At 41.8% G+C, this 21,919-nt stretch overlaps 1 protein-coding gene across 4 annotated transcripts in view; it reads left to right on the plus strand.

Annotated features, from left to right (window-relative positions):
• The first annotated feature begins 6,817 nt into the window (after positions 1-6,817).
• The window catches only part of LOC129781166 (uncharacterized), a 51,352-nt gene continuing 36,250 nt past the window's right edge, over positions 6,818-21,919 (plus strand). The window contains exons 1-2 of one of the 4 annotated variants that reach the window (XM_055789162.1): positions 6,818-6,869; positions 18,406-21,043. In XM_055789162.1, coding sequence (XP_055645137.1) covers positions 18,837-21,043 — 2,207 coding nt within the window. In that variant the 5' untranslated portion in view covers positions 6,818-6,869; positions 18,406-18,836. Of the gene's footprint in view, positions 8,122-18,405; positions 21,044-21,919 lie in introns of all 4 variants that reach the window. The other 3 variants (XM_055789159.1, XM_055789160.1, XM_055789161.1) reach the window with 3 other exon arrangements.

Below are 21,919 nucleotides of genomic sequence, written 5' to 3' on the forward strand. Positions count from 1 at the left end.
TACTACTACAACTAAACTACTACTACTACTACTACTACAACTAAACTACTACTACTACTACTACTACTACTAAACTACTACTACTACTACTACTACTACTACTACTACTACTACTACAACTAAACTACTACTACTACTACTACTACTACTAAACTACTACTACTACTACTACTACTACTAAACTACTACTACTACTACTACTACTACTACTACTACTACTACTACTACTACTACTACTACTACTACTACTACTACTTCTACTACTACTACTACTACTACTACTACTACTACTACTACTTCTACTACTACTACTACTACTACTACTACTACTACTACTAAACTACTGCTAATAAACTACTATTACTACTACTACTACTACTACTACTAAACTACTACTACTACTCTCTACTCTCTCTACTCTCTACTCTGTACTCTGTACTAGACATGGGCAAACCGTTCACGAACGGTGCGAAAGAACTAGTTCGTCGAAAAGAGTGAACGAACGGTCGTTCTTTTTCAAAGAACGGTAGTTCTCCCCACGAACTGATTCCGAAAGAACGATTTTCGAGTGAACTGTTTGAGAGCGAACTGATTGAGAGTGAACTGTTTGTGAACGAACTGGTTGAGAACGAAATGTTTGCGAGTGAACTGTATGGGTAAGAACTGATTGAGAACGAAGTGTTTGCGGGCAAACTGTTTGCGAACGAACGAGTGCAGCTGAACTGGTGTGCGCTGGACGGAATGGATAAATGTAACGAGAACGCTTGTAAGAAAATAAAACGATATTATCATTTATGAGCAAAATACATGTAACACTGGGCTTATTTTGTTAATGTATACTCAATTTTGGGTTAAAAATTAAATTAAATTTTCGTAGTTTTGAAGGCAAAACTATATATTTTCAATTTCTTTCAATTCCGCGTAACATCCATATACTTCCTGATTATCAGAAAAAAATCTAGAGGAAGCTGGGGCGATTCATGAATAAGGTAAACATGAAATCTTTTAGTGGAGGCAAGTTGAAAAAAAATGTTTTTTCGTTTCTTTCGATACATTGTTTGGCCTATTACGTGTACGTGTTATCATGATTGTTTGTATAATTGTTTGTTAGTGAAAATTGAAAAAATCGCTGCTGGATTGAACCATTATGAAACATGATCTTACATGGAACCTGTGTTTTGCCCTAAGAGAAAATATGAAATATAGCACATATTTTGTGTGCATCAAATTACTACATATAATATTGTCGGCTAGTAAACATATTTCCACATACAGTTTGCGATTTTTAAAGAAGAAGTACCTTATCTTTTCCCCACTAAATTTCAAAAATATAAGTCGCATACAAATACAAAAATCAACTAAAGATTGTGTCACATCAAATTGCATCACGGAAAAAACGCTGTAGAAATTCGCCCAGTAGACCGATCCTTTTGAAAATTTTAGACAGTAAAATAAAAACTATTAAACAACTTTTGGCATTTACTTTTTATTCATACTTCGAGCCCAAGTCCGTATGCTTGCACCTTCCTCTTTACCTCGTCCATAAGGTTCTGTACAACGTCTGGTTGTAGTTTTTTTTGAACAGAAATCCATTTTCTCTTGAAGTCCGCCTCCGATTTGACAACTTTTGGGTTCTTCCGGAGGGCCTGCTTCATAATCGCCCAATATTTCTCTATTGGGCGAAGCTCCGGCGCGTTGGGCGGGTTCATTTCCTTTGGCACGAAGGTGACCCCGTTAGCTTCGTACCACTCCAACACGTCCTTTGAATAGTGGCACGAAGCGAGATCCGGCCAGAAGATGGTCGGGCCCTCGTGCTGCTTCAATAGTGGTAGTAAGCGCTTCTGTAGGCACTCCTTAAGGTAAACCTGCCCGTTTACCGTGCCGGTCATCACGAAGGGGGCGCTCCGCTTTCCGCAAGAGCAGATCGCTTGCCACACCATGTACTTTTTGGCAAACTTGGATAGTTTCTGCTTGCGAATCTCCTCCAGAACGCTGAATTTGTCCTCTGCAGAGAAGAACAACAGGCCCGGCAGCTGACGAAAGTCCGCTTTGACGTAGGTTTCGTCGTCCATTACCAGGCAATGCGGCTTCGTCAGCATTTCGGTGTACAGCTTCCGGGCTCGCGTCTTCCCTACCATGTTTTGCCTTTCGTCGCGGTTAGGAGCCTTCTGAACCTTGTATGTACGCAGGCCCTCCCGCTGCTTGGTCCGCTGGACGAATGAACTTGACAAATTCAGCTTATTGGCGACATCCCGGACCGAACTTCTCGGATCACGTCTAAACTGCTTAACTACGCGCTTGTGATCTTTTTCACTGACGGAGCATCCATTTTTGCCGTTCTTCACCTTCCGGTCGATGGTTAGGTTCTCGAAGTATCGTTTTAGTACTCTGCTAACCGTGGATTGGACGATTCCCAGCATCTTACCGATGTCCCGATGTGACAACTCCGGATTCTCGAAATGAGTGCACAGGATTAATTCACGACGCTCTTTTTCGTTCGACATTTTTCCAAATTTACGAAAAATTGACAGTGAAGCATGGCCAACGTGATCTATACACTCTTATCTGATTATAAGCGAAAGCTGAAGATATAATTCCTAAAAATAAAATTTCTACAGCGTTTTTTCCGTGATGCAATTTGATGTGACACACCCTTCATACAATCCAACGATATCAATGAATAGCAGTCTATTGATATGGGGTTTTAGCTAACATTCTATGTTGTTCTTAATACCGCTGAACGAAAGAGCGAAAGAACGGTTCAAAAGAACTGATTCATTCAGATGAACGGTTAGTGACTGAATCGTTCATCAAAGTTTTGCCCATCTCTACTTTGTACTCTCTCTACTCTCTATCCTCTCTTTCTACAAAACTACTACTACTACTACTACTAGTTTTTACTACAAAACTACTACTACGAACACACGCATACACGCAGACGCGCACGGTATTACACACACACATAACATATGTAAACGCGCACACTTTCTCACACAAAAAAACACATCGCAGCTGCTCACTGCTGACTCTCTCACTCTGTTTGTGTTTACGTCGAGAATACAACAATTTACGACCGTTTACGACTGTTCACGACGACCGCGCTTTTTTTTACCGATTTTATTTATAGTAAGATTTTAGACTCCTTCTTCCCTAACTAACATGTAACAAATGGTCATTTACATAAAAATGTTTGGACTTATTAAAATTTATTTCTAAACTAGTTTCCACAAGCGGAGCCGATCTGGCGTGGAGGTAACATCCATACTTCTCACGCTCAAGATCACGAGTTCAATTCTCACTCCCGACATTCTTCTAAAATGGAAGGTAAAAGTGACGAACCAGCCAGAAGCGTTGAAAGTCACTATAATACAGAAAAAAAAGAAGTGTCCACAAAGCACCCCCTTCTCCCTTTCTGAGTGCGTTACGTAATATTTGAATGATCCCATAAACCTCATTAGTGGCCATTTTGAGTGGCTCTACTCTGAGATGAAAGCGCCTAAAATAGTATTCTTGATGTTACTGTTTTGGCTACAGTGACGTCTCGATTATATCACTGGGCGTTTTTATCACGTCTCGTTTGTATCACTCACGAATTTATCACTGAAAATGTTTCGCTTATATCACGTTTTTCGGAACATGAGGAATAATGTGAAAAGTTCATTTCTTCGATAAATTATGAAACAAAACATGAGAAACGAGCGAATTATTAAGCATTTATACCAATTGTATTGATCATCCGTATACTCGGTGCTTACGAAAATTTCTTTACTGTATACTTTGTAGCGTATACCATCAATTTTTTTGAATTCCTCTCGTATCACTTCAATAGATTCAGAATTAACAAATATGGGTTATTTTTATTGACTCTTCTTCGATTGTGTGAGATGAGATGTGCTATTTTCCAAAATTGATCCGAGTAAGAATATTTTATTTCGTCAATTGTTGAAGTTCCATTTCAAGATAGTCGTTGATACATTTTTTTTCCAACTTTTTGAATGCTATAGAAAGTGGCCACCTCTAGGCCAAAATTTACGTAACCGAAGTAACTTGAAGAAATCTGTACCAGAAAGTAAAACGTAAACAAAAATAATAAAAATCTATAAATTGTGAGGTTTACAAAAAGGCTGGATATTTATAAAAACACAAAAAGCTATGGATGGGTTATACTTTTGATATAACCGCAAGGTTGACGTAGGGCTGCCGTTGACTTAGTAATCAATTGTATTTCTTCAATTAACAATAATGGATGTTCCCCATTGGGTACGATATCGCCGCTGCGCAGAACTATCTTTTGTGTGTATTGATTAAATCATTGATTAAAATAGTGAATGAATGAAACTATTTACGAATTCATTTGTAAACAAATCCCAATTTAAGTCAATTCATACATTATGGTAGTAGTTTTCGCAGCAAATAGTTATCAACATTTTGCCTTATCATCAAACGGTATGCGTAGAAGTTCAGTGAGTTGGCGACATGAAGATATCTTCCAATGCAGTCTTGAATAATCGAGCGAAAGCGTTGCATTTGTACCCGCTTTTGTAGACCGTGTTAGTAAAACTAATTCCGGAGTGTTGAAAATACATAGAACCATAAAAGTATTGCCGACTTGAATGTATCTGCAAAGCCGATTTTCCCAATTTCTTGGTTTCGGAATCTGTATTTGGAAAACATGCCGATTTGCAGAAACGCAAGCGAGTACAAAACTACCCGCAACTTGGATCTATTTTGCAATGCCGATTTCCTCAGGCTCCATAGTTTTGAAATCTGTGTTATGGAAACATTTCGATTTGCAGAAACGCAAGCAAGTACAAAAGTACCAGCAGCTCGCATCTTTTTTGCGATTTCCCCAGGCTTCATGATTTTAAAGTCTGTGTTAGGGAAACATCCATCCATTCCAGCGATCGTACCTCAATCGTTGCACAATCATAACTGAGCAGCACTCGCCTATATATCGATTGGTGTGATTTCAATAGCCTGTTTTGAAAGCAATTTTAGGCTATTAAAACAAGTTTTTGGATCTAAAAGTAACAAGCATATAACGCGTAGACATTCTATCTTTCGAATGAAGTGTTTATCATACCATTTTGTTCAGTTGTTTAGGAGCTATTAACGCTAAAAATCTCGTTCTCCGGCGTAACGCTTTCGTTTTCGAAACTTTGAACTTACACCCCAGTATAGAAATGAAAGACGTAGTGTTGACGTAGGACAAGTTACAAAAAGTGACGAATAAAAAATGTGCTACTGAAGATAAAATTCCTTTAGTTTCAAATAATATATTTTACTTTGAAAGTATACGTACGCTAGAAACGGCTGCATACATGTGGTTTCTCAAACAACGAGAACTTAACATTAATATTTCGTTAACAATAAGAAAAAAATTGGAAAGATGTAAAGAATTTTCAATGAGAGCGCCATAAAAGTTTTTTTTTAAATAAAACAAACGGTTTTCGATATCAATGACATTCTTTATTCATGTGAAAGTACATTTGATGCCATTATGTATGGAACTCAGTTTGTTTTGCATGTCCACCACGGGCACGCTTGCATAAGTCCAGACGCTGACCCCAATTTTCGACGGTTGTCAAGCATAAATCGGCTGATACCGCTTCAATTTCACGTTCAATATTCGTACGAAGTTCATCAATCGTCGCTGGCGTCAAATCGCACGACCGAGGCGGCCAATTGACTGGGCCATTTCTTGGGCTAACACATACAATAAATTCGCAGTGTTATACTAGTACATTTGATAAAGATTTAAATAAAAATCCAGTTAAAACAATTGGTTAACAGTAAGACAAAGGAAATTTAAAGAAATTTAAAAAATCAAAACCAAATCTGTTCCCATTCCCTGTGATTAGTCCAATTTCCAACTTCCAAAGGAAGGTGTCTCCGCCCAGATAGTTTCTGAGCAGAGTTCTAGTGTCTTAAGTAGAGATGAGTGTATACTGACCCCTCGATGTAGTAAAGATGATGAGATCGAACATAGTCAAAGGCTGATCTATACTGATCGATGGTTTACTTGCAACTGACTTGTTCTGAACATTTCGTGCCCTATTTATTCCATTGGTCCCATAGTCATTCGAATAGAGTAATTGTTGTACGGGTTGCGTCTAGAATATTCGCCATAAACAATTACACTTTGTACAGCGGGCTCGTTTCCATCCTTAATTGGTATTGATTGTTATTGTTCGTTTGTTGTGATTGTTGTTTTGTGTTGTGTTCTCTTCAACGCTAATGTTGTTTATCATTTGTTTGTACGCACAATGTTTTATGTTTTGTTCCCGATGAGAAAGTGAGTGTCGATTAATAAACAGATATGTGGATGCGCTAATTATTATTGATTTACAAGTTTCGGATCCAGGCTGATTTTCGGCAGAATTTCGCGGCTTTATAGTGTGTTGAGTGTAAAGTGTTTTTTTGTGTGTTGAACAAAGTGTTCATGAATTAAATTTGTTTTTCCTTCTGATGTTGGCCGTGACAGAAGTCCTTTTTGAAAATCTGTTCTGTAGACCAATAAAAGGTTTGAGTCCTGAATGCGGTACGAGCGCCACACTATCGCTTATTTCCGATGTCGACCCGACTGTCAGGGTCGGATTCGACATTGCTCTGCGCAAGGTCCGCAAGGTCACTCTGAAGCTGTCATGCACTGTTTGTATAAAATTATCACACACACCGGCATACTAAGCTGTCGCTCATCAAACCACCATTTTTGATCGGTCGGCAAGTGAGAGAGGAAAAAAGAGAGCGATCCGCTCTTTATTTCGTCGTCTTCACAACAGTGCCAGTGTTCATCTGTGGCTGCATACGATTTGAATTGGAGAGTCAGTCAGTAGTCAATCAGTGGGACTCCATCGACCATTGTGTCGGTAAGTCAGGAAGAGAGAGCCCTCGGGGAGAAAAGAAATCGTTCGCATATTCGGACCGATCGCTGGTGGTTGCGGATGGTGATGTGATTTTCGTTTTCGTTTTTGATTTTTCATTGTTATTTCGTTATTGCGAGCCCTCGTCCAGATCCTCGAATCTCGGGTGTCCAGTGGGGCTGTGTGCAGCGAAACCGGGTGTTGGTTCGAATGGTGAAAACAAACGCGGCACTGTGGTCGGAGGTGAGATAGGGCTAGGCGTACTACTAGTCGCCCCATTTTGAGGTCAAAAGTGCAGTCGATAAAAGAAGTACATACAGTCAGTGATGGTTGGGAAACGAAGAAGGAACGAGTGAAGTACGGTACTGGAGAAGAAGAGCAAAACACCATTACGAAGCAGACACAGCGAAGGAAAAAGTCAGTAGGCGCTCTATCGCCAGACGTGAAACTCCATTTTTTCTGTAGTTCTTCCTCTTTCACACAAGAGCAGTCCAGAAGAGCATTCTCTCGAGGCTTGTTTGTCAAAAAGAAGAAAGAAAAAAAAACTACGAGTACTACACAACCACGACAAAGTGGGCGAAGACGGCGACACACAGCCACACAACGGAGTTGTAGCGGTAACAGCAGCAGCAGCAGCCGTCAGCAAAAGTCGATCGAAGTGAGAGAGAGTAAAATTTTCCAATATCTTGAAATGGAGCAAAAGTGGCAGAAGTGGAATTGTCTTCCAAGTTCGATTAATTGAGCACAATTGAGCTCGGGATACTAATTTGCATCGGCGGACCCAGTTATCTTTGTTTCTGAGAACGTTGGCATCGTAGCACTTCGTTGAAACTCTGGTGTGTGCGAGTTTGACGGGAATAATAGGAAAAACGAATTGATACGTGCGGTGGTTATTAATCAAGCAGCAGCAGACGGAGGACGTGAATTGTATCGACGCACACACCAGATGTACATACACAGGCACGAGCGGAGTGCTGCTGCAGCCGGAGCAGGGTCGCCGTCGTCGGAACAGCATTAGAGAAGAGAGGGCGAGCGGTGGTGGGTAACAACGAGACCTGAGACGACGACAGGCGGAACACAAAATGAAGCCATAACACCTACGTTTACCATCTGCTCGAAAAAAGGCCTCAAACGGGCCAGTTCCGGCTGGCAGGCACCAGGTGGCTGTCACTCCCTGGTTCGGCTCCGAACGGACGCCCTGGTAGGACCAAGTGGTCACAAAAGTGTTGTCCGGAATCAAAATATTTACATAACATAGGTTCGTGTCGACGTCGTAAAAGTGCTTAACTTGCCTCTTTCCGATGGGGCACTTGCAGAATGCATATGTGTTAGTGGTCTGTTGGACAAGCAAAAGTGATAGCTGCATGGGATTAATACGGATCGACAAGATTGAGTTTTGTTTAAATAATTATTTTGGCGTGATAGTTACAGAAATTACGCATTACTCTATATTGATAACATGCGAAAATGTGTGTCTTGACATAAAATATTTACTTTTAGCGTCAAAGCCAGGTGTGCTTTTTGTACTGTAATGCTGGTCTCGTGAAGATGTGGACTATAATGAAAGTTCGTGTACAGGTATCCTTAATCGGTGGTTAGTTTCGCTAGAAAAAAAGGGGTTTATTATGTTGAAATTAAGGAAAAATTGAAAATCATATTCAGCCAGTTCTTGATCTAACTCTGCAGCTCTAAACTATCAGATGTGATAAATAATTGACATTTGTCCAATGAAGAATCTCTATCTGGTCATATACATATAAAGTTTTGATTATAATTCTGCTGATTTTATGATCGAACAATTCAGAAATCCAAGAAAAACAAATTGCGATAGTTATCATTTCAAACTTAAGGAGAAAATTTCGATATCAGTGAAGAGTATTTGAACAGCATAAAATAGTTTCATCACATCCATGAAAATAAAATTAAATCAACCTTTGAAAAAAATATGTTCACTGAAGCTGAAAACTTCAAGTAAGAATGCATCATGGTGGAACAAAAATCTTCATAAGATTAGAAAATTGCCTAGAAAACTCTTCAACAAAGCAAAATTACTTCTGATTGGACAGATTAAAAAAACTGAAAAAAGGGCTTCGTAAATCTAAGAGAAGGGAATCGAAGTTCACCTGTGAACAGGTAAAAAGTTTACCTGTTGTAGAAAGGCTTCATAAAGCCCTTTCAAAGAATCTGAGGAAATGTACAACCGATTCCCAGGAAACACTTATTATCATGATGGAGACACACTTCACAGGCTCAATCCAACTGACATCCGGACACGCACAGGTCTTCTGTACAGCTCAATCTTGTCCAATCATAGACGAGATTTTTTTTTTATTAAATCGTTTATTTTTACTGGCTCAGTTACATAAGTTTAAAGGAGCCAAACTCCTGACTGTATTGTTACAAGTATATATAAACATTTTTCCTTAATTCTAATGTTAATGGTGTAGAAAACCGATTACTCGCGGTCTACTCGAGTTTAGAAGGGTGACATATTTTCTTCAGGAAAAGGAAGGGATAAAAGGATATGTTGACAATGTTCACTCTCACACATTCATTACATTCAATTCTTAAGCCTATCTTATATCTAATATGTTTTTACATTTCACCTTATTCTATTGTTAATAAGAAGGGATTTGATTTCTCGCGAAGGAAAAGGAAAAGGAGAATATAAGGATATAAGGACAATCAGACACGAAGATCGATAACTTTTAGGAAGACATATATTTGGGACATGTAATCAAGGTCTAAACCAGCCAACACATCTCTCACCGGCACATTGGGCTGTCTTCCTCTAGCCCGAAGAGAGTTTTCTAAATTCGATCTGGCAACAAGATATTCCTCGCACGACCAAACAACGTGTTCGACGTCGTGGTAACCTTGGCCGCAGGCACAGATATTGCTGTCGGCAAGATCAAAACGAAAGAGTAGCGCGTTTAACGAACAGTGATTGGACATGAGTCGGGAGAAGGTGCGAATAAAGTCCCGACTCAAGTCCAGACTTTTGAACCATGGTTTGAGGCTAACCTTAGGGATAATTGAGTGGAGCCACCGGACCAATTCATCTTCGTTCCATTTGCGTTGCCAGTTAACGATGGTATTTTTACGAACTAAAGAATAAAATTCATTGAAGGCGATTTGACGCTGATAAATTTCGCCTTCAATTGCACCTACCTTTGCTAATGAGTCAGCCCTCTCATTACCCGGAATTGAGCAATGTGAAGGGACCCAGACAAAGGTAATGATATAACAGCGTCTGGTTAAAGCACTCAAAATTTCTCGTATTCTCTCAAGGAAGTACGGCGAGTGCTTTTCCGGCCTCACTGAACGGATAGCTTCGACAGAGCTAAGACTATCCGTTACAATGTAATAGTGTTCAACAGGTCGTGAGGCGACGCTGTCCAGCGCCCAGTGTATTGCTGCCAATTCAGCAATATACACTGAGCAAGGATTCTGAAGACTGTGGGAGGTGCTAAAAAATTCGTTGAACACTCCAAATCCTGTGGACTCATTCATAGAGGACCCATCAGTGAAGTACATATTATCACAATTGATACGCCCATACTTTGCATTGAAGATCGTAGGAACGATCCCCGATCGATGATAATCTGGAATTCCATGGATTTTCTCCTTCATGAACAGATCAAAAAATACAGAGGAATTGATGTAGTCAGGAAAACAAACAAGGTTGGGAATATACGAAGAAGGATTAACCTGCATGGAGACGAATTCATGATATGAGCTCATGAATCCAGAATGAAAATTTAGCTCGATCAGCTGCTCAAAATTTCCGATCACCAATGGGTTCATAACCTTACACCGGATGAGGAACCGAAGAGATAATAAATTGAAGCGATCTTTTAGTGGGAGTAGGCCTGCCAAAACCTCGAGACTCATGGTATGCGTTGAGGGCATACATCCCAACGCGATACGGAGACAAAGATACTGAATTCGCTCGAGTTTAATGAGGTGTGTTTTGGCAGCTGATTGAAAACAGAAACTGCCATACTCCATCACTGAGAGAATAGTTGTTCGATACAACATTATAAGATCTTCGGGATGGGCTCCCCACCAGGTGCCGGTAATTGTACGGAGAAAGTTTATTCTTTGTTGACATTTTTTACTCAGATACCTAATATGGGCCCCCCAAGTACATTTGGAGTCGAACCATACCCCAAGATACTTGAATGACATAGCATGAGTGATCGGTTTACCCAAAAGTTGAAGCTTTGGTTTCGCTGGTCTATGCTTCCTAGAAAAAACCACCATCTCTGTTTTCTCCGTGGAGAATTCGATCCCTAGCCCAATGGCCCAGGTTGAAAAATTGTTCAATGTATCTTGTAAGGGTTCTTGCAGGTCGGATTCGTTTGATCCTACGACAGACACCACTCCATCATCTGCAAGTTGTCTTAGGCTGCAATTTTGTGTAAGGCAATTGTCGATGTCGCTTACATAGAAGTTGTACAAAAGGGGGCTTAAACATGAGCCCTGGGGGAGGCCCATGTAAGAGAACCGACTTACTGCCGAATCTCCGTGAGAAAAGTTCAAATGTTTCTCACAAAGCAAGTTATATAACATATTATTCAATAGAGGCGGCAGACCCCGAGAGTGTAATTTGTCTGACAAAACCTCTATTGAAACAGAATCAAAGGCCCCCTTTACGTCCAAGAATACTGAAGCCATTTGTTTTTTTCCGGCGTAAGCCATTTGAATTTCTGAAGAAAGCAACGCAAGACAATCATTCGTCCCCTTGCCCCTGCGGAACCCATATTGTGTATCTGAGAGTAGGCCATTCGTTTCAACCCATCGATCAAGGCGAAACAAGATAATTTTCTCCAACAATTTCCGTATACAAGACAGCATTGCTATTGGGCGGTACGAATTGAAGTCGGACGCGGGCTTTCCGAGTTTTTGAATAGCTATAACTCGTACTTGTCTCCAATCATCTGGAACAATATTATGCTCCATAAACCGATTGAATAAATTCAACAAGCGATGTTTCGCCACATCAGGGAGGTTTTTCAGCAAGTTGAACTTAATTCTATCCGATCCCGGCGCAGAATTGTTACATGAAAGGAGAGCAAGAGAGAATTCTACCATCGAAAACTCGGAATCAAGATCGCACCTATCTTGTGAAATATCTCGAACAATTTTTTGTACAGGAACGGAATCGGGACATACCTTCCGTGCAAAATTTAAAATCCATCGATGTGAATATTCCTCGCTTTCATTCGTTGAAGAGCGATTTCTCATGTTTCGAGCCACTTTCCATAATTTTTTCATTGACGTTTCTCGTGACAAACCTCCCACGAAATTTCGCCAATAAGCACGTTTTTTCCCTTTGATCAAGTTTTTAAATTGATTTTCAAGGTCCAAATACGTTTGAAAATTCTCAATGGTTCCACGTTTCCGAAATGCTTTAAATGCGTTCGATTTATCCTGATAAAGCTTGGAACATTGGCTATCCCACCATGGATTGGGAGGCCTTCGACGAATAGTGGAACCTGGGATGGGTTTCGTTTGAGCGCGAACCGCGCTGTCATAGATCAAACGAGAAAGGAAGTTATACTCCTCCAATGGAGGTAAACCATATTTGGAATTGATGGCTAGAGCAATCGCGTCCGCATATTTTTTCCAGTCAATGTGTCTTGTGAGGTCATATGCCATGTTTATAGATTCAGAAGAATTCGACCCAATGGTGATGGAAATTTCGATTGGCAAGTGATCACTACCGTTGGGATCCTGGATTACATTCCACTTGCAATCTAATGATAGTGAATTCGAGCAAAGCGAGAGGTCAAGAGCACTTGGGTTAGCAGGAGGTTTAGGTACACGTGTTGTTTCCCCAGTGTTCAAAACGGTCATATTGAAGCTGTTACAAAGGTCATATATCAACGATGAACGATTGTCGTCGTACTGTTCCCCCCAGGCAGTTCCGTGAGAGTTGAAATCTCCCAAGATCAATCGTGGCTCAGGAAGGAGTGAGCACATGTCAACAAGTTGCTTGCGGCTAACCGCAGATCTCGGAGGCCAATACAAGCTGACTATACAAAGGTCTTTGCCTCTGATGTTTGCATGACAGGCAACAGCTTCGATCCCTCCAATAGGTGGAAGGTCAATTCTAAAAAAAGAGTGACACTTATTGATCCCCAATAGTACCCCTCCGTATCTGTCATCGCGGTCCAAGCGTATTATATTAAAATCGTGGAAAGAGAGATCATTTTGAAAAGAGAGCCAGGTTTCGGACAGTGCAAAAACATCACAATTGACTTTATGAATTAGAAATTTGAATGTATCCAATTTAGGGATAAGACTACGACAATTCCACTGTAAAACAGTGATATCTCCGACCTCTCTATTTAAATTAGACATCAAGAGAGATAATCATTGCAAGGAGGGGCCATGTTTGCATCAATTGTTGCAAAATTGTCTTTAATACTGGAAGCATTGAGATGACAATGGTTCTGATGGAGTCGGAAACATTAAAACACTTGAAGATTTGATCCAAAAGGTCAGACAACTTTATAAATCCCGATTGGGAAGTTGAGCTGGACGGAAAAATAGGGACAGTTGGGGTTTTTGATGTCCCCTCGAGTGCTGGGTCGTTCGAAGATGAACTATTCCCACGGAAACCAGGAGGAACCTGATTTTGATTGTCCGCTGCACTCGATTTTTTAGGCAAGCTAACAGGGGGTATCACCGGTGGGACTTGTTCTTGAACATTGGGAGTGGTCACATTTTTGCGCCGGGGATTCCCTTTGGAAATAACCGTTGTGCCCCCGCTAGCTGTGTCCGCTTCTATTTCGTCAACTGGCAACGTAGCGAAAACATTATGTGTGTTGATTGGTTGTTGCTCTTGAGCCAGTGGAGAAGCGCCCTTCAAAATTTCCGCAAAAGTGCGCTTCGAGCGTTCCTTCAAAGAGCGCTTCTGTTTATCCCAGCGACTCTTGTAAGTTTCACAAGCTGAGAGCTCATGTGGGGATCCCCCGCAATATGGACATTTATGCTCAGTCGCACTGCAGGATTTCCCCTCATGTTGCTCTCCGCAAGTGGCACAGCGCTCCTTGTTGGCGCAATAATCTGCTGTATGACCAACTGACTTGCATTTGTTGTAAGTCATAGGCTTTGGCACGAAGAGTCGCACTGGAAGCCTTAATTTATCCACCATAACGTAGTCAGGGAGGGCGGAACCAGCAAAAGTTACTCGAAACGAGTCGGACGGCGTGAATTTTGTTTCTTCCCCATTCTGGGAAACTTTTCCTAGTTGCTGGCAGTCCAATATTTTAATTTGCTTCAAAGGGAGCTGTTTAAATCTGCCATCTCCCTCTTTTATTATTTCGCTCGTCAGACCCGTTTCTGTAATCACCCCCGCAATTTCTACGTTATGGCAGGGCACATATACGCGATATTCTATTACAAAACGATTGTCGACAACAATATCGTTAGCGTGCTTCCGATTAGCCACGACAACACGCAGTTTGTTCGGTCTAACCTTTCTAATTTCGACCACGGAGGAATAATTTCTTGCCAGATCTTTAGAAATTTGAATGACATTTAGTGATTTTCCTTTTGGTTTGGGCCGGAAGAAAACAACCCATGGGCCAGATCCAGGTGAATCTTCTGGATAGACCTTGACACGAGGAGAGGAAACAACTGAGGGGGAGGACGAGGTCGATTGTTGAGCGGGATCAGGGGTTTGTTGACAGTAGGGCTGGGAGGCAAGTTCGGGAGTTGATCGGAAGCGGGAGCAGGAGATTGAGGGGGTGAAGAGGAAAGGTTTGCAAATTTTCTTGAGGGGGCTTGTTTAGGTGACTTAACTCTCCCTCTAAAGAGACATCCGAGGGGGGAACGCGTTTGAGCGACTTTCCAGCTCCCGTAGATATGGAGGGGTAGACAGTGGATTCAATCTCCATGTCAACGGTTCCTTCTTCATCTGCCATTTAAAGTGGCAGATGTACACTTTTTAGTTAATTTTTCAATGTTTTGTTTGTTTTTTCTTTCTTAACCTAATAAACTTAACCTAATAAAATTATTGATACTTATAATGCACACCACACCAGTGCGGATAATCTCCAACGCGTATCAATCCTTCGGTGCAGCTGAACCGGGGTATCGCACCACAGCACGATAATGGTGTCGATGACGAGAGGCGATAAATTCACCAGCACACAGCACACAGCGCCCGCGCTGCAGGCCTTCTTCCTCCTGCTTGTTGTGTCCGCTTCAATGCAATCAGCGCACAATAACTTGACGAGTCACGAGAATAACGGTATCACTTCAACGATACACGATCACGAAATATATGCGTCCGGCGGCTTCGAACTTAGGAAGACCAATCAGAGACGAGATGAAAGCTAAAGAAATGGCTAGGGCAATCTTTACAAAGTTGAGGGTTCAATGGGCAATAGATTCCTTGAAGCCCTTAAAATCTTCAGGACCCGATGGGATATATCCAGTGCTGTTACAAAAAAGTAAGGATATCACTGTCCCTCTACTAACAGAGATGTTCAGGGCTAGCATGGTACTAGGATACACTCCTAGTAAATGTCGTGAAGTCCGGGTTATATGTATTCCCAAGAATGGTGAACGTGACAGGACGACTCCCAAAGCGTATACGCTAATTAGTCTGACATCTGTCATATTGAAAATATTATTGATCTCCATATAAAATTATTCGAACAGGAGTCCATTGAACGAATTTCAATTTGCCGACCAAGTAAATGAATCTACTGACACAACGCTTCACAAGTTAATTTCAAAAATAGAGAAGCCTTTTGCCGCTAAAGAAATCTCACTTACAGCTTTCCTGAATATCGAGGGAGCAAACAGCCCTCAACTACACACTCAAATGAGGAAACTCGGAAGGACTTTGTGTTAATCCTTCAAAAACAGTTATAATTCCATTCAACAGAAAAAGGGAGTATAACTGAAGCAATGCCCAGTGCACCCTCCGAACCCCTAGATGCTGTTTTATACCTTGCACCCTTGCACCTATATGTGCAACTTGAATTGGAAAAATCTAATTTCTTTTCTTTCAGACTGAAAGTGCAAATTATTTGCTAGAAGGAGATCTCACAAGGCATTTACAAATCCTGAAAGATTTTCAACTGAACACCATAGTAAACATGAATGAAAACTGGATGAAAACAAAGACCATCCTCAGTGTTTCCTCCAAAGTGATTGAATTCAATCGCAGTGAATGGGAAGAAGGGGGTCCCAACACTCGTCCAGGATCATTCGTGTTTTATACTGGTGGGTCTAAAATTGGTAAATTTACCTGGATTCGGAATCGACATGTTAATTCCAATGAAACAGTGGCCTACAGTTTTTCAAGCAGAAATACATGCTATTCTAACATGCACAAATATTTGTTTGGCTACAAAATACAGGTATGCCAATATCTGTATCTTTTTAGATGACCCAACAACTCTTAATGCCTTGGAAGCATACCCATGTCAGTCAAAGCTAGTTTTGGAATGTATCCTATGTGCCTGGTCACTGCGGTGTAGAAGGTAATTCTTCAACTAAATTCGTCGGACCTGAGCCATTCTGTGAAGCATCTACATCATGCCTGAAATCAGAGCTCAAAACCTGGGAAATGTCGATTATTGAAGCCAATCGGAGAGCTCTATCAACACCAAGACAGTCCAAATTATTCATGACACCTTGTAAAAGAATAACACGCATATTGGAAAACTGACAGATGATAATAGTAGTTTCTGTAGAACGAAGCTGAAACTTCGGAACATTTACTATGTCAACGCACTACATTAATTCAGCGAAGTCTGATTCTTGGAAAGGGCATTCTCATGCCTACCGAAATTTGGTCGTCTGCTGAACCAAAAAAGGTAAGAAACTTTATGAAAGAAGTCATACCTTCGTGGGGAAGGAGATGCAAAGTCCTAGTGCGACTATCACTTTTTGAAGAGTGTTGGAACGAACTGACAGTGCATATACAGCAAACTGGAGTGCACAAAAATAGACAAAACTAATGGTCACCTCGCTTTACGACTTAGATACGTTCCATGAAACATGGCCGAAAAGCCGTATAAGGAATCAATTATTCTAATACAAATTCATACAAATGCAATCGGATCGGTTCTTTTGTTTAATATGTAACATGGTTTATCATTCAAAAAGCTTTTTATCTTTCTATTTCCTTTAAATCAAAAATATCTACATAACAAGTACATAAATTTGTCCATAAAATAATGCGAAATGCCGTAGAAAGAGCGGCCGTATAGCGAGCTATGGGTATATAAGCAAATTGATCGAAAACGAAGAAAATCCATCAGTTGGCCAATTCATGGAAAATACAAGGAAACATTCGAATGTTCGTGAATTCGAGCCTCTGCGATTCCGTCTTTTTCATATTCATCCTTCTTTTCATCGCAGAACTCCCCATTGATTGTTCTTCTAATTGCACCTTTACAATTTCCTTTACAATTTCCTTTCACTTGGAATTTCCTATTATTTCTATCAAATTCGCCATTATTATATAAATTTATTTCATATGGGGCGAAGCTTCCATATGAAATAAACTTGTTCTAAGCAAGGCATTTGGTCGAGCATGGCGTTACCCAGTATTGAAGAGTCTTTTCGACTGGGGGATTCGCGGTCGACTGGGCTTCTATGCTCAAAGTTTTCCAGTGAAAAATGGGTGGGTTATATCTATGATATAACCACAAGGTTGACGTTGGACTACCGTTGGCTTAGTAATAATTTTCTTTTTTTGATTAAATTATTGATTGTATGAAACAATTTTCGAATTTAATTTAATTCAACATATTAGTTTTGTAAGTAAAAAATTTGGATAAATGTCATGTAAGATCAATTCATGCATTGTAATAGATTATGTTCTTCGTTACAAATAAATTTAATGACCTCCGTTTACGTTTGGTATGATGTCTAGGACTACCAAAATATGTGAGCGGAAGAATTGTCGTTGTATTTCACATTTTCGTCTGAAATTCTTGCATGCCTCATGTATACGCACTTCACGAATCGAGTTTCGATTTTGACATGCACATGCACGTCTCACGCATATTGTTGACGTTATCGCAGCAAATGGTTATCAACATTTTACCTAATCATCAAACGGTATGCGTAGAATTTGTTTTTAATTAATCCGTTTATTTTTACAGGCTCAGTCACATAGGTTTAAAGGAGCTACGCTCTTAACTAAATTTTTACTAGAAAATATTAACATGTTTCCTTAATTCTATGGTTAATAAAATAGGAACCCGAATACTCGCGGTCGACTCGAGATTAGAAAGGTGTAACCGCGAGTATGGGTCATAGCCATAACAGAAATTTCTATTTTCCCGCGTATCTGCCTTTGTCGCTAAAAGTAAATATTTGATGTAAAGACACATATGTTCGCATGTTATCAATGTAGAGAAGCGCGTAATTTTTGTAACGCTAAAATAATTATTTAAACAAAACTCTGCCCAACAGATCACTAATACATATGCACCCTGCAAGCGCCCTATTGTGTGTTGTTTTTGAACCCTCGACGTGACGATGAGTGTGTGTGTCCTTTCAGGTTTGAGAAGGAGAAGGAAAAAAGGAAAAACCTCAGTGAGAAAGTGATTTGGAAGATAAATTTGAAAAAGTGAAGTTTAAAACCAATAAGAAAAATACAAGTGAACAATAATGTGTTGTTTGGGAGAATGATAAAATTCTCAATCACATACAAATTAGTGCGGTTCGAAAAAGATATGTGAGATGGATTATCGAGAAGGTGGCGGGTGCCTTGGTGGAACCAGATGAAGGCAAGACACGGCAAGAAACAAGCAGAAACTATCGAAAGCAAGTGGTTCATTGTCGCAGTGATTCTTCGGAAAACTCGGTGCTGCCCCAAATGTGGATGAGAGGCCACGGTCGGAACGGTTGTTTTATTTGTTTCCGTACGTTTTTTTCCTGCTTTGGTTTATCTCTTAGTTTGGCTGTGTTCTGTCGCATGTGTCCCTTACAATGCGAAAGCTAAGTGTCAACACGGGAGGAATGTCTAGACAATCGAAAACAGCACCCCAAGCGAAGAAGGTGATGCCACCGGCTGTTCCGGACGTGTACGGAAGAACAACGGGTGGTGGCGCCGGTGCAAACACACAAACGGCCACTTACGCCACAACTGCTGCGGTTGGTGCGGTTGACGAGAACGGTTTTATTGTCCAACACGAAACGCCTTCATCGCTAATGCTGCGCTACGATCACACGGACTTCGCGGACGATCAGGGAATTGATCTGACGCAGTCCCCGGGACGGGACAGTCCCATCAGTTTGTCGGGATCGGCTGGCTCCGGTTCGCGTCATTCGACGGCCAGTTTGGACTCTGGCCGGGCTTCCTCCTACCTAACGGGAGCTTCAACGTCGTCCAATCGGAGTGGCGGTGGGTATGGCACCCTCTCCTCCCCCCGGTGCTCCGTCAGCTCGTGCTCGATCGGCAGTGGCAATCGGTTGAGCAATCACTCGAACCGAAGCGATCACGACATCATCTCCGAGTGGCTGATGGAGGTTCATTTTCACGAGTATACTTATCTGTTTTTGGAAGCGGGATACGATCTGCCGACAATAGCGAGAATGACGCCGGAGGATTTAACTGCGATCGGTATCAAACAGCCGAACCATCGAGAAAGACTGAAGCGACACATTGATGCGCTAAAACTACCTGACGCGCTGCCTAACTACGTTCCGGGATCGATCGATGAGTGGTTGCGACTGCTGCGGTTGGAGGAATATGTCCAACCGTTGCTGGCCCAGGGTTACGAAACGGTAAACGACGTAACGCAGCTGACTTGGGAAGACTTGGAAGACATAGGGATAGTGAAGTTGGGCCACCAGAAAAAGATTCTGCTAGCGATCAAGCGCGTGAAAGATATAATTAGTGGCAAATTGGGTGGTCTGTACGCGGCTACGGGGGTGGTACCCTTGCCGCAACCCACAACCGCGGCACTGCACTGTCAATCAATGCGAACACAATACGACGAGTCGCTAGAACCGAAGCAATTAACATATTCCACTTTTATGAGACAACCTTCGGCTGGTGCTGATCAATACTACTGTCAGCAGCATTTGCAACAGCAGCAACAACAACAACAGCAGCAGCAGATTTCCTTCCCTCACGTACATTTCGATGGCACCCAGGCGATTTATCGCCGTAGTTCGTACGATGATAGCGACATCACACCCACAAACGAAATGTCAACGCTGATGAGCAGCGAACATCACGGGGCGACCATAAATCACCAGCAATACTACCAAGGTGGCGGAACGCTCCCGAGGCAACACCAGCGCAACAGCTACGGTGTTCGGCTAACTCTGTGCCAGAATCCCGCGAGCACCACAACCCAACGACAACGACCGATAGCAAAAATTGTAGCAAATAACCTAAAGCTGGCCCCGACCTCGGATGGTTGCGGTCCGGCACCTCCCTATCCCAACCCCATAATAGGTCACATCGAGAACGTTGAAATGGCGACGGCCGCGCTAGATGCAATGCACTTCTCCAATTACTCTTCGTTCAATCATCATCCGCTGAAGTACACACCGACGCCTCCCAGCCAGCTGCCCCAGCCAATTTACCACAATCAAATCATCCTCCAGCAGCAGCATCAGCAGCAACAACAGCAGCAGCAACAACAACAACAGCAACCGCAATTCAACTATTCAACAAACTATGCCGGCCAAACGCACCAAACAACGGTCGAAATTCACAAAACTCAGCACGACAACAAGAGCAACTCCAGCCTGGAATCGATCGATCAGATTCCGTTCGCGAACGAGAACGCCGGCACGATCAAACAGCGCTCTTCGATGAACCGGGCGGCCGAGCAGCATCATCCGATCCACGCCATGCTCTCGCACTCGTCCTCCTCGACGTCGTCTTCGTCCTCGACCGGGTCGATCACGACGACGCTGGCCGGATGTATACAGCAACTGTCGCCGCCCCAGTCGGCGGCGGAAGCTCAGGTTGGCCTGCAGCAGCAGCAAGCTGCTTCGCAGCCGAATTGCTCAAAAAGCGGTGGAAATGGTTCGACGAATACTTCGCCAACGCAGCAGCAGCAGCTCGGTGTGGTCGGAACGAACGTGCTGAACGACATCGGGAATATGCTGGCCAATCTGACGGACGAGCTGGACGCCATGCTGGAGGAGGAGAATCGTGCCGGGATTAGCGATATAGAGTGAGTATTCCCTAAATTTTGGTATTTATAATGGGAATGGTGATGGAAGTGCTGATCTGTTTATTTCTTTATCTTTACGTTGGTCAACCGCGAAGGTTTGTTTGCATTAAGGGTGACTTTGTTGTCGTCACGTTCGCCACAGATTGGTGGAATTCCACGCTGAATTATTGTACACCGACAAGCGACAAATTTTGTAATGCACACGTACTCCATGACCGGAGGTGACTTTCGTTGCTGTACCTTCTTGTTCACGGTACGGGTGACTCACTGCGCGCCTATCGCATTCGGAAACATATCGCACAGTTGTGCATTTTCTTTGTGCAGAGCAATTTGCAAATCAAAACAACACGACCAATGCAATCGGAATCGATGGCACGTAAATTGGATGCTTGTTTTGCAAATTTCAGGGATGGGTATCTGGCTTGGAATTGGATTATGAGTCCATATAAACTTATAATGTTCACGCAGCCAATGGTTTTATAATTTTAATTTGTCATGGAGGTTTGAGTCAGACTATTTTGATTTTTCTCTATAAATAGATCACATCATTCAAGTGTAGTATTTCACGGCTAATTTCTAATCAGTTACAAATAGTTTCCTACTTCTCTCATTGCGGGAGAAGCTGTGTCACAGACCACCATGTCTTACAATGTTGACCATTTGAATTCTCATTCGTCTTGTTGAACATACCCCCTAAGGGTCCTCTATATGTATCATCCTTGGTTTAGTCAAAATAATCTGCTCCTTCTTGTGTTTTTCGTCTCTCCGAGCCGCCGTTTATTCAATTTAATTTTTTAGAGATGAACCAGCCTTTGGCTGAAAATCTCTTTAATAAAGAAAGAAAAAAAAAATCATTTGCATCTATCCATTAGCTTA

The sequence above is a fragment of the Toxorhynchites rutilus genome, chromosome 1, assembly GCF_029784135.1.
Source record: "Toxorhynchites rutilus septentrionalis strain SRP chromosome 1, ASM2978413v1, whole genome shotgun sequence".
NCBI lineage: Eukaryota > Metazoa > Arthropoda > Insecta > Diptera > Culicidae > Toxorhynchites > Toxorhynchites rutilus.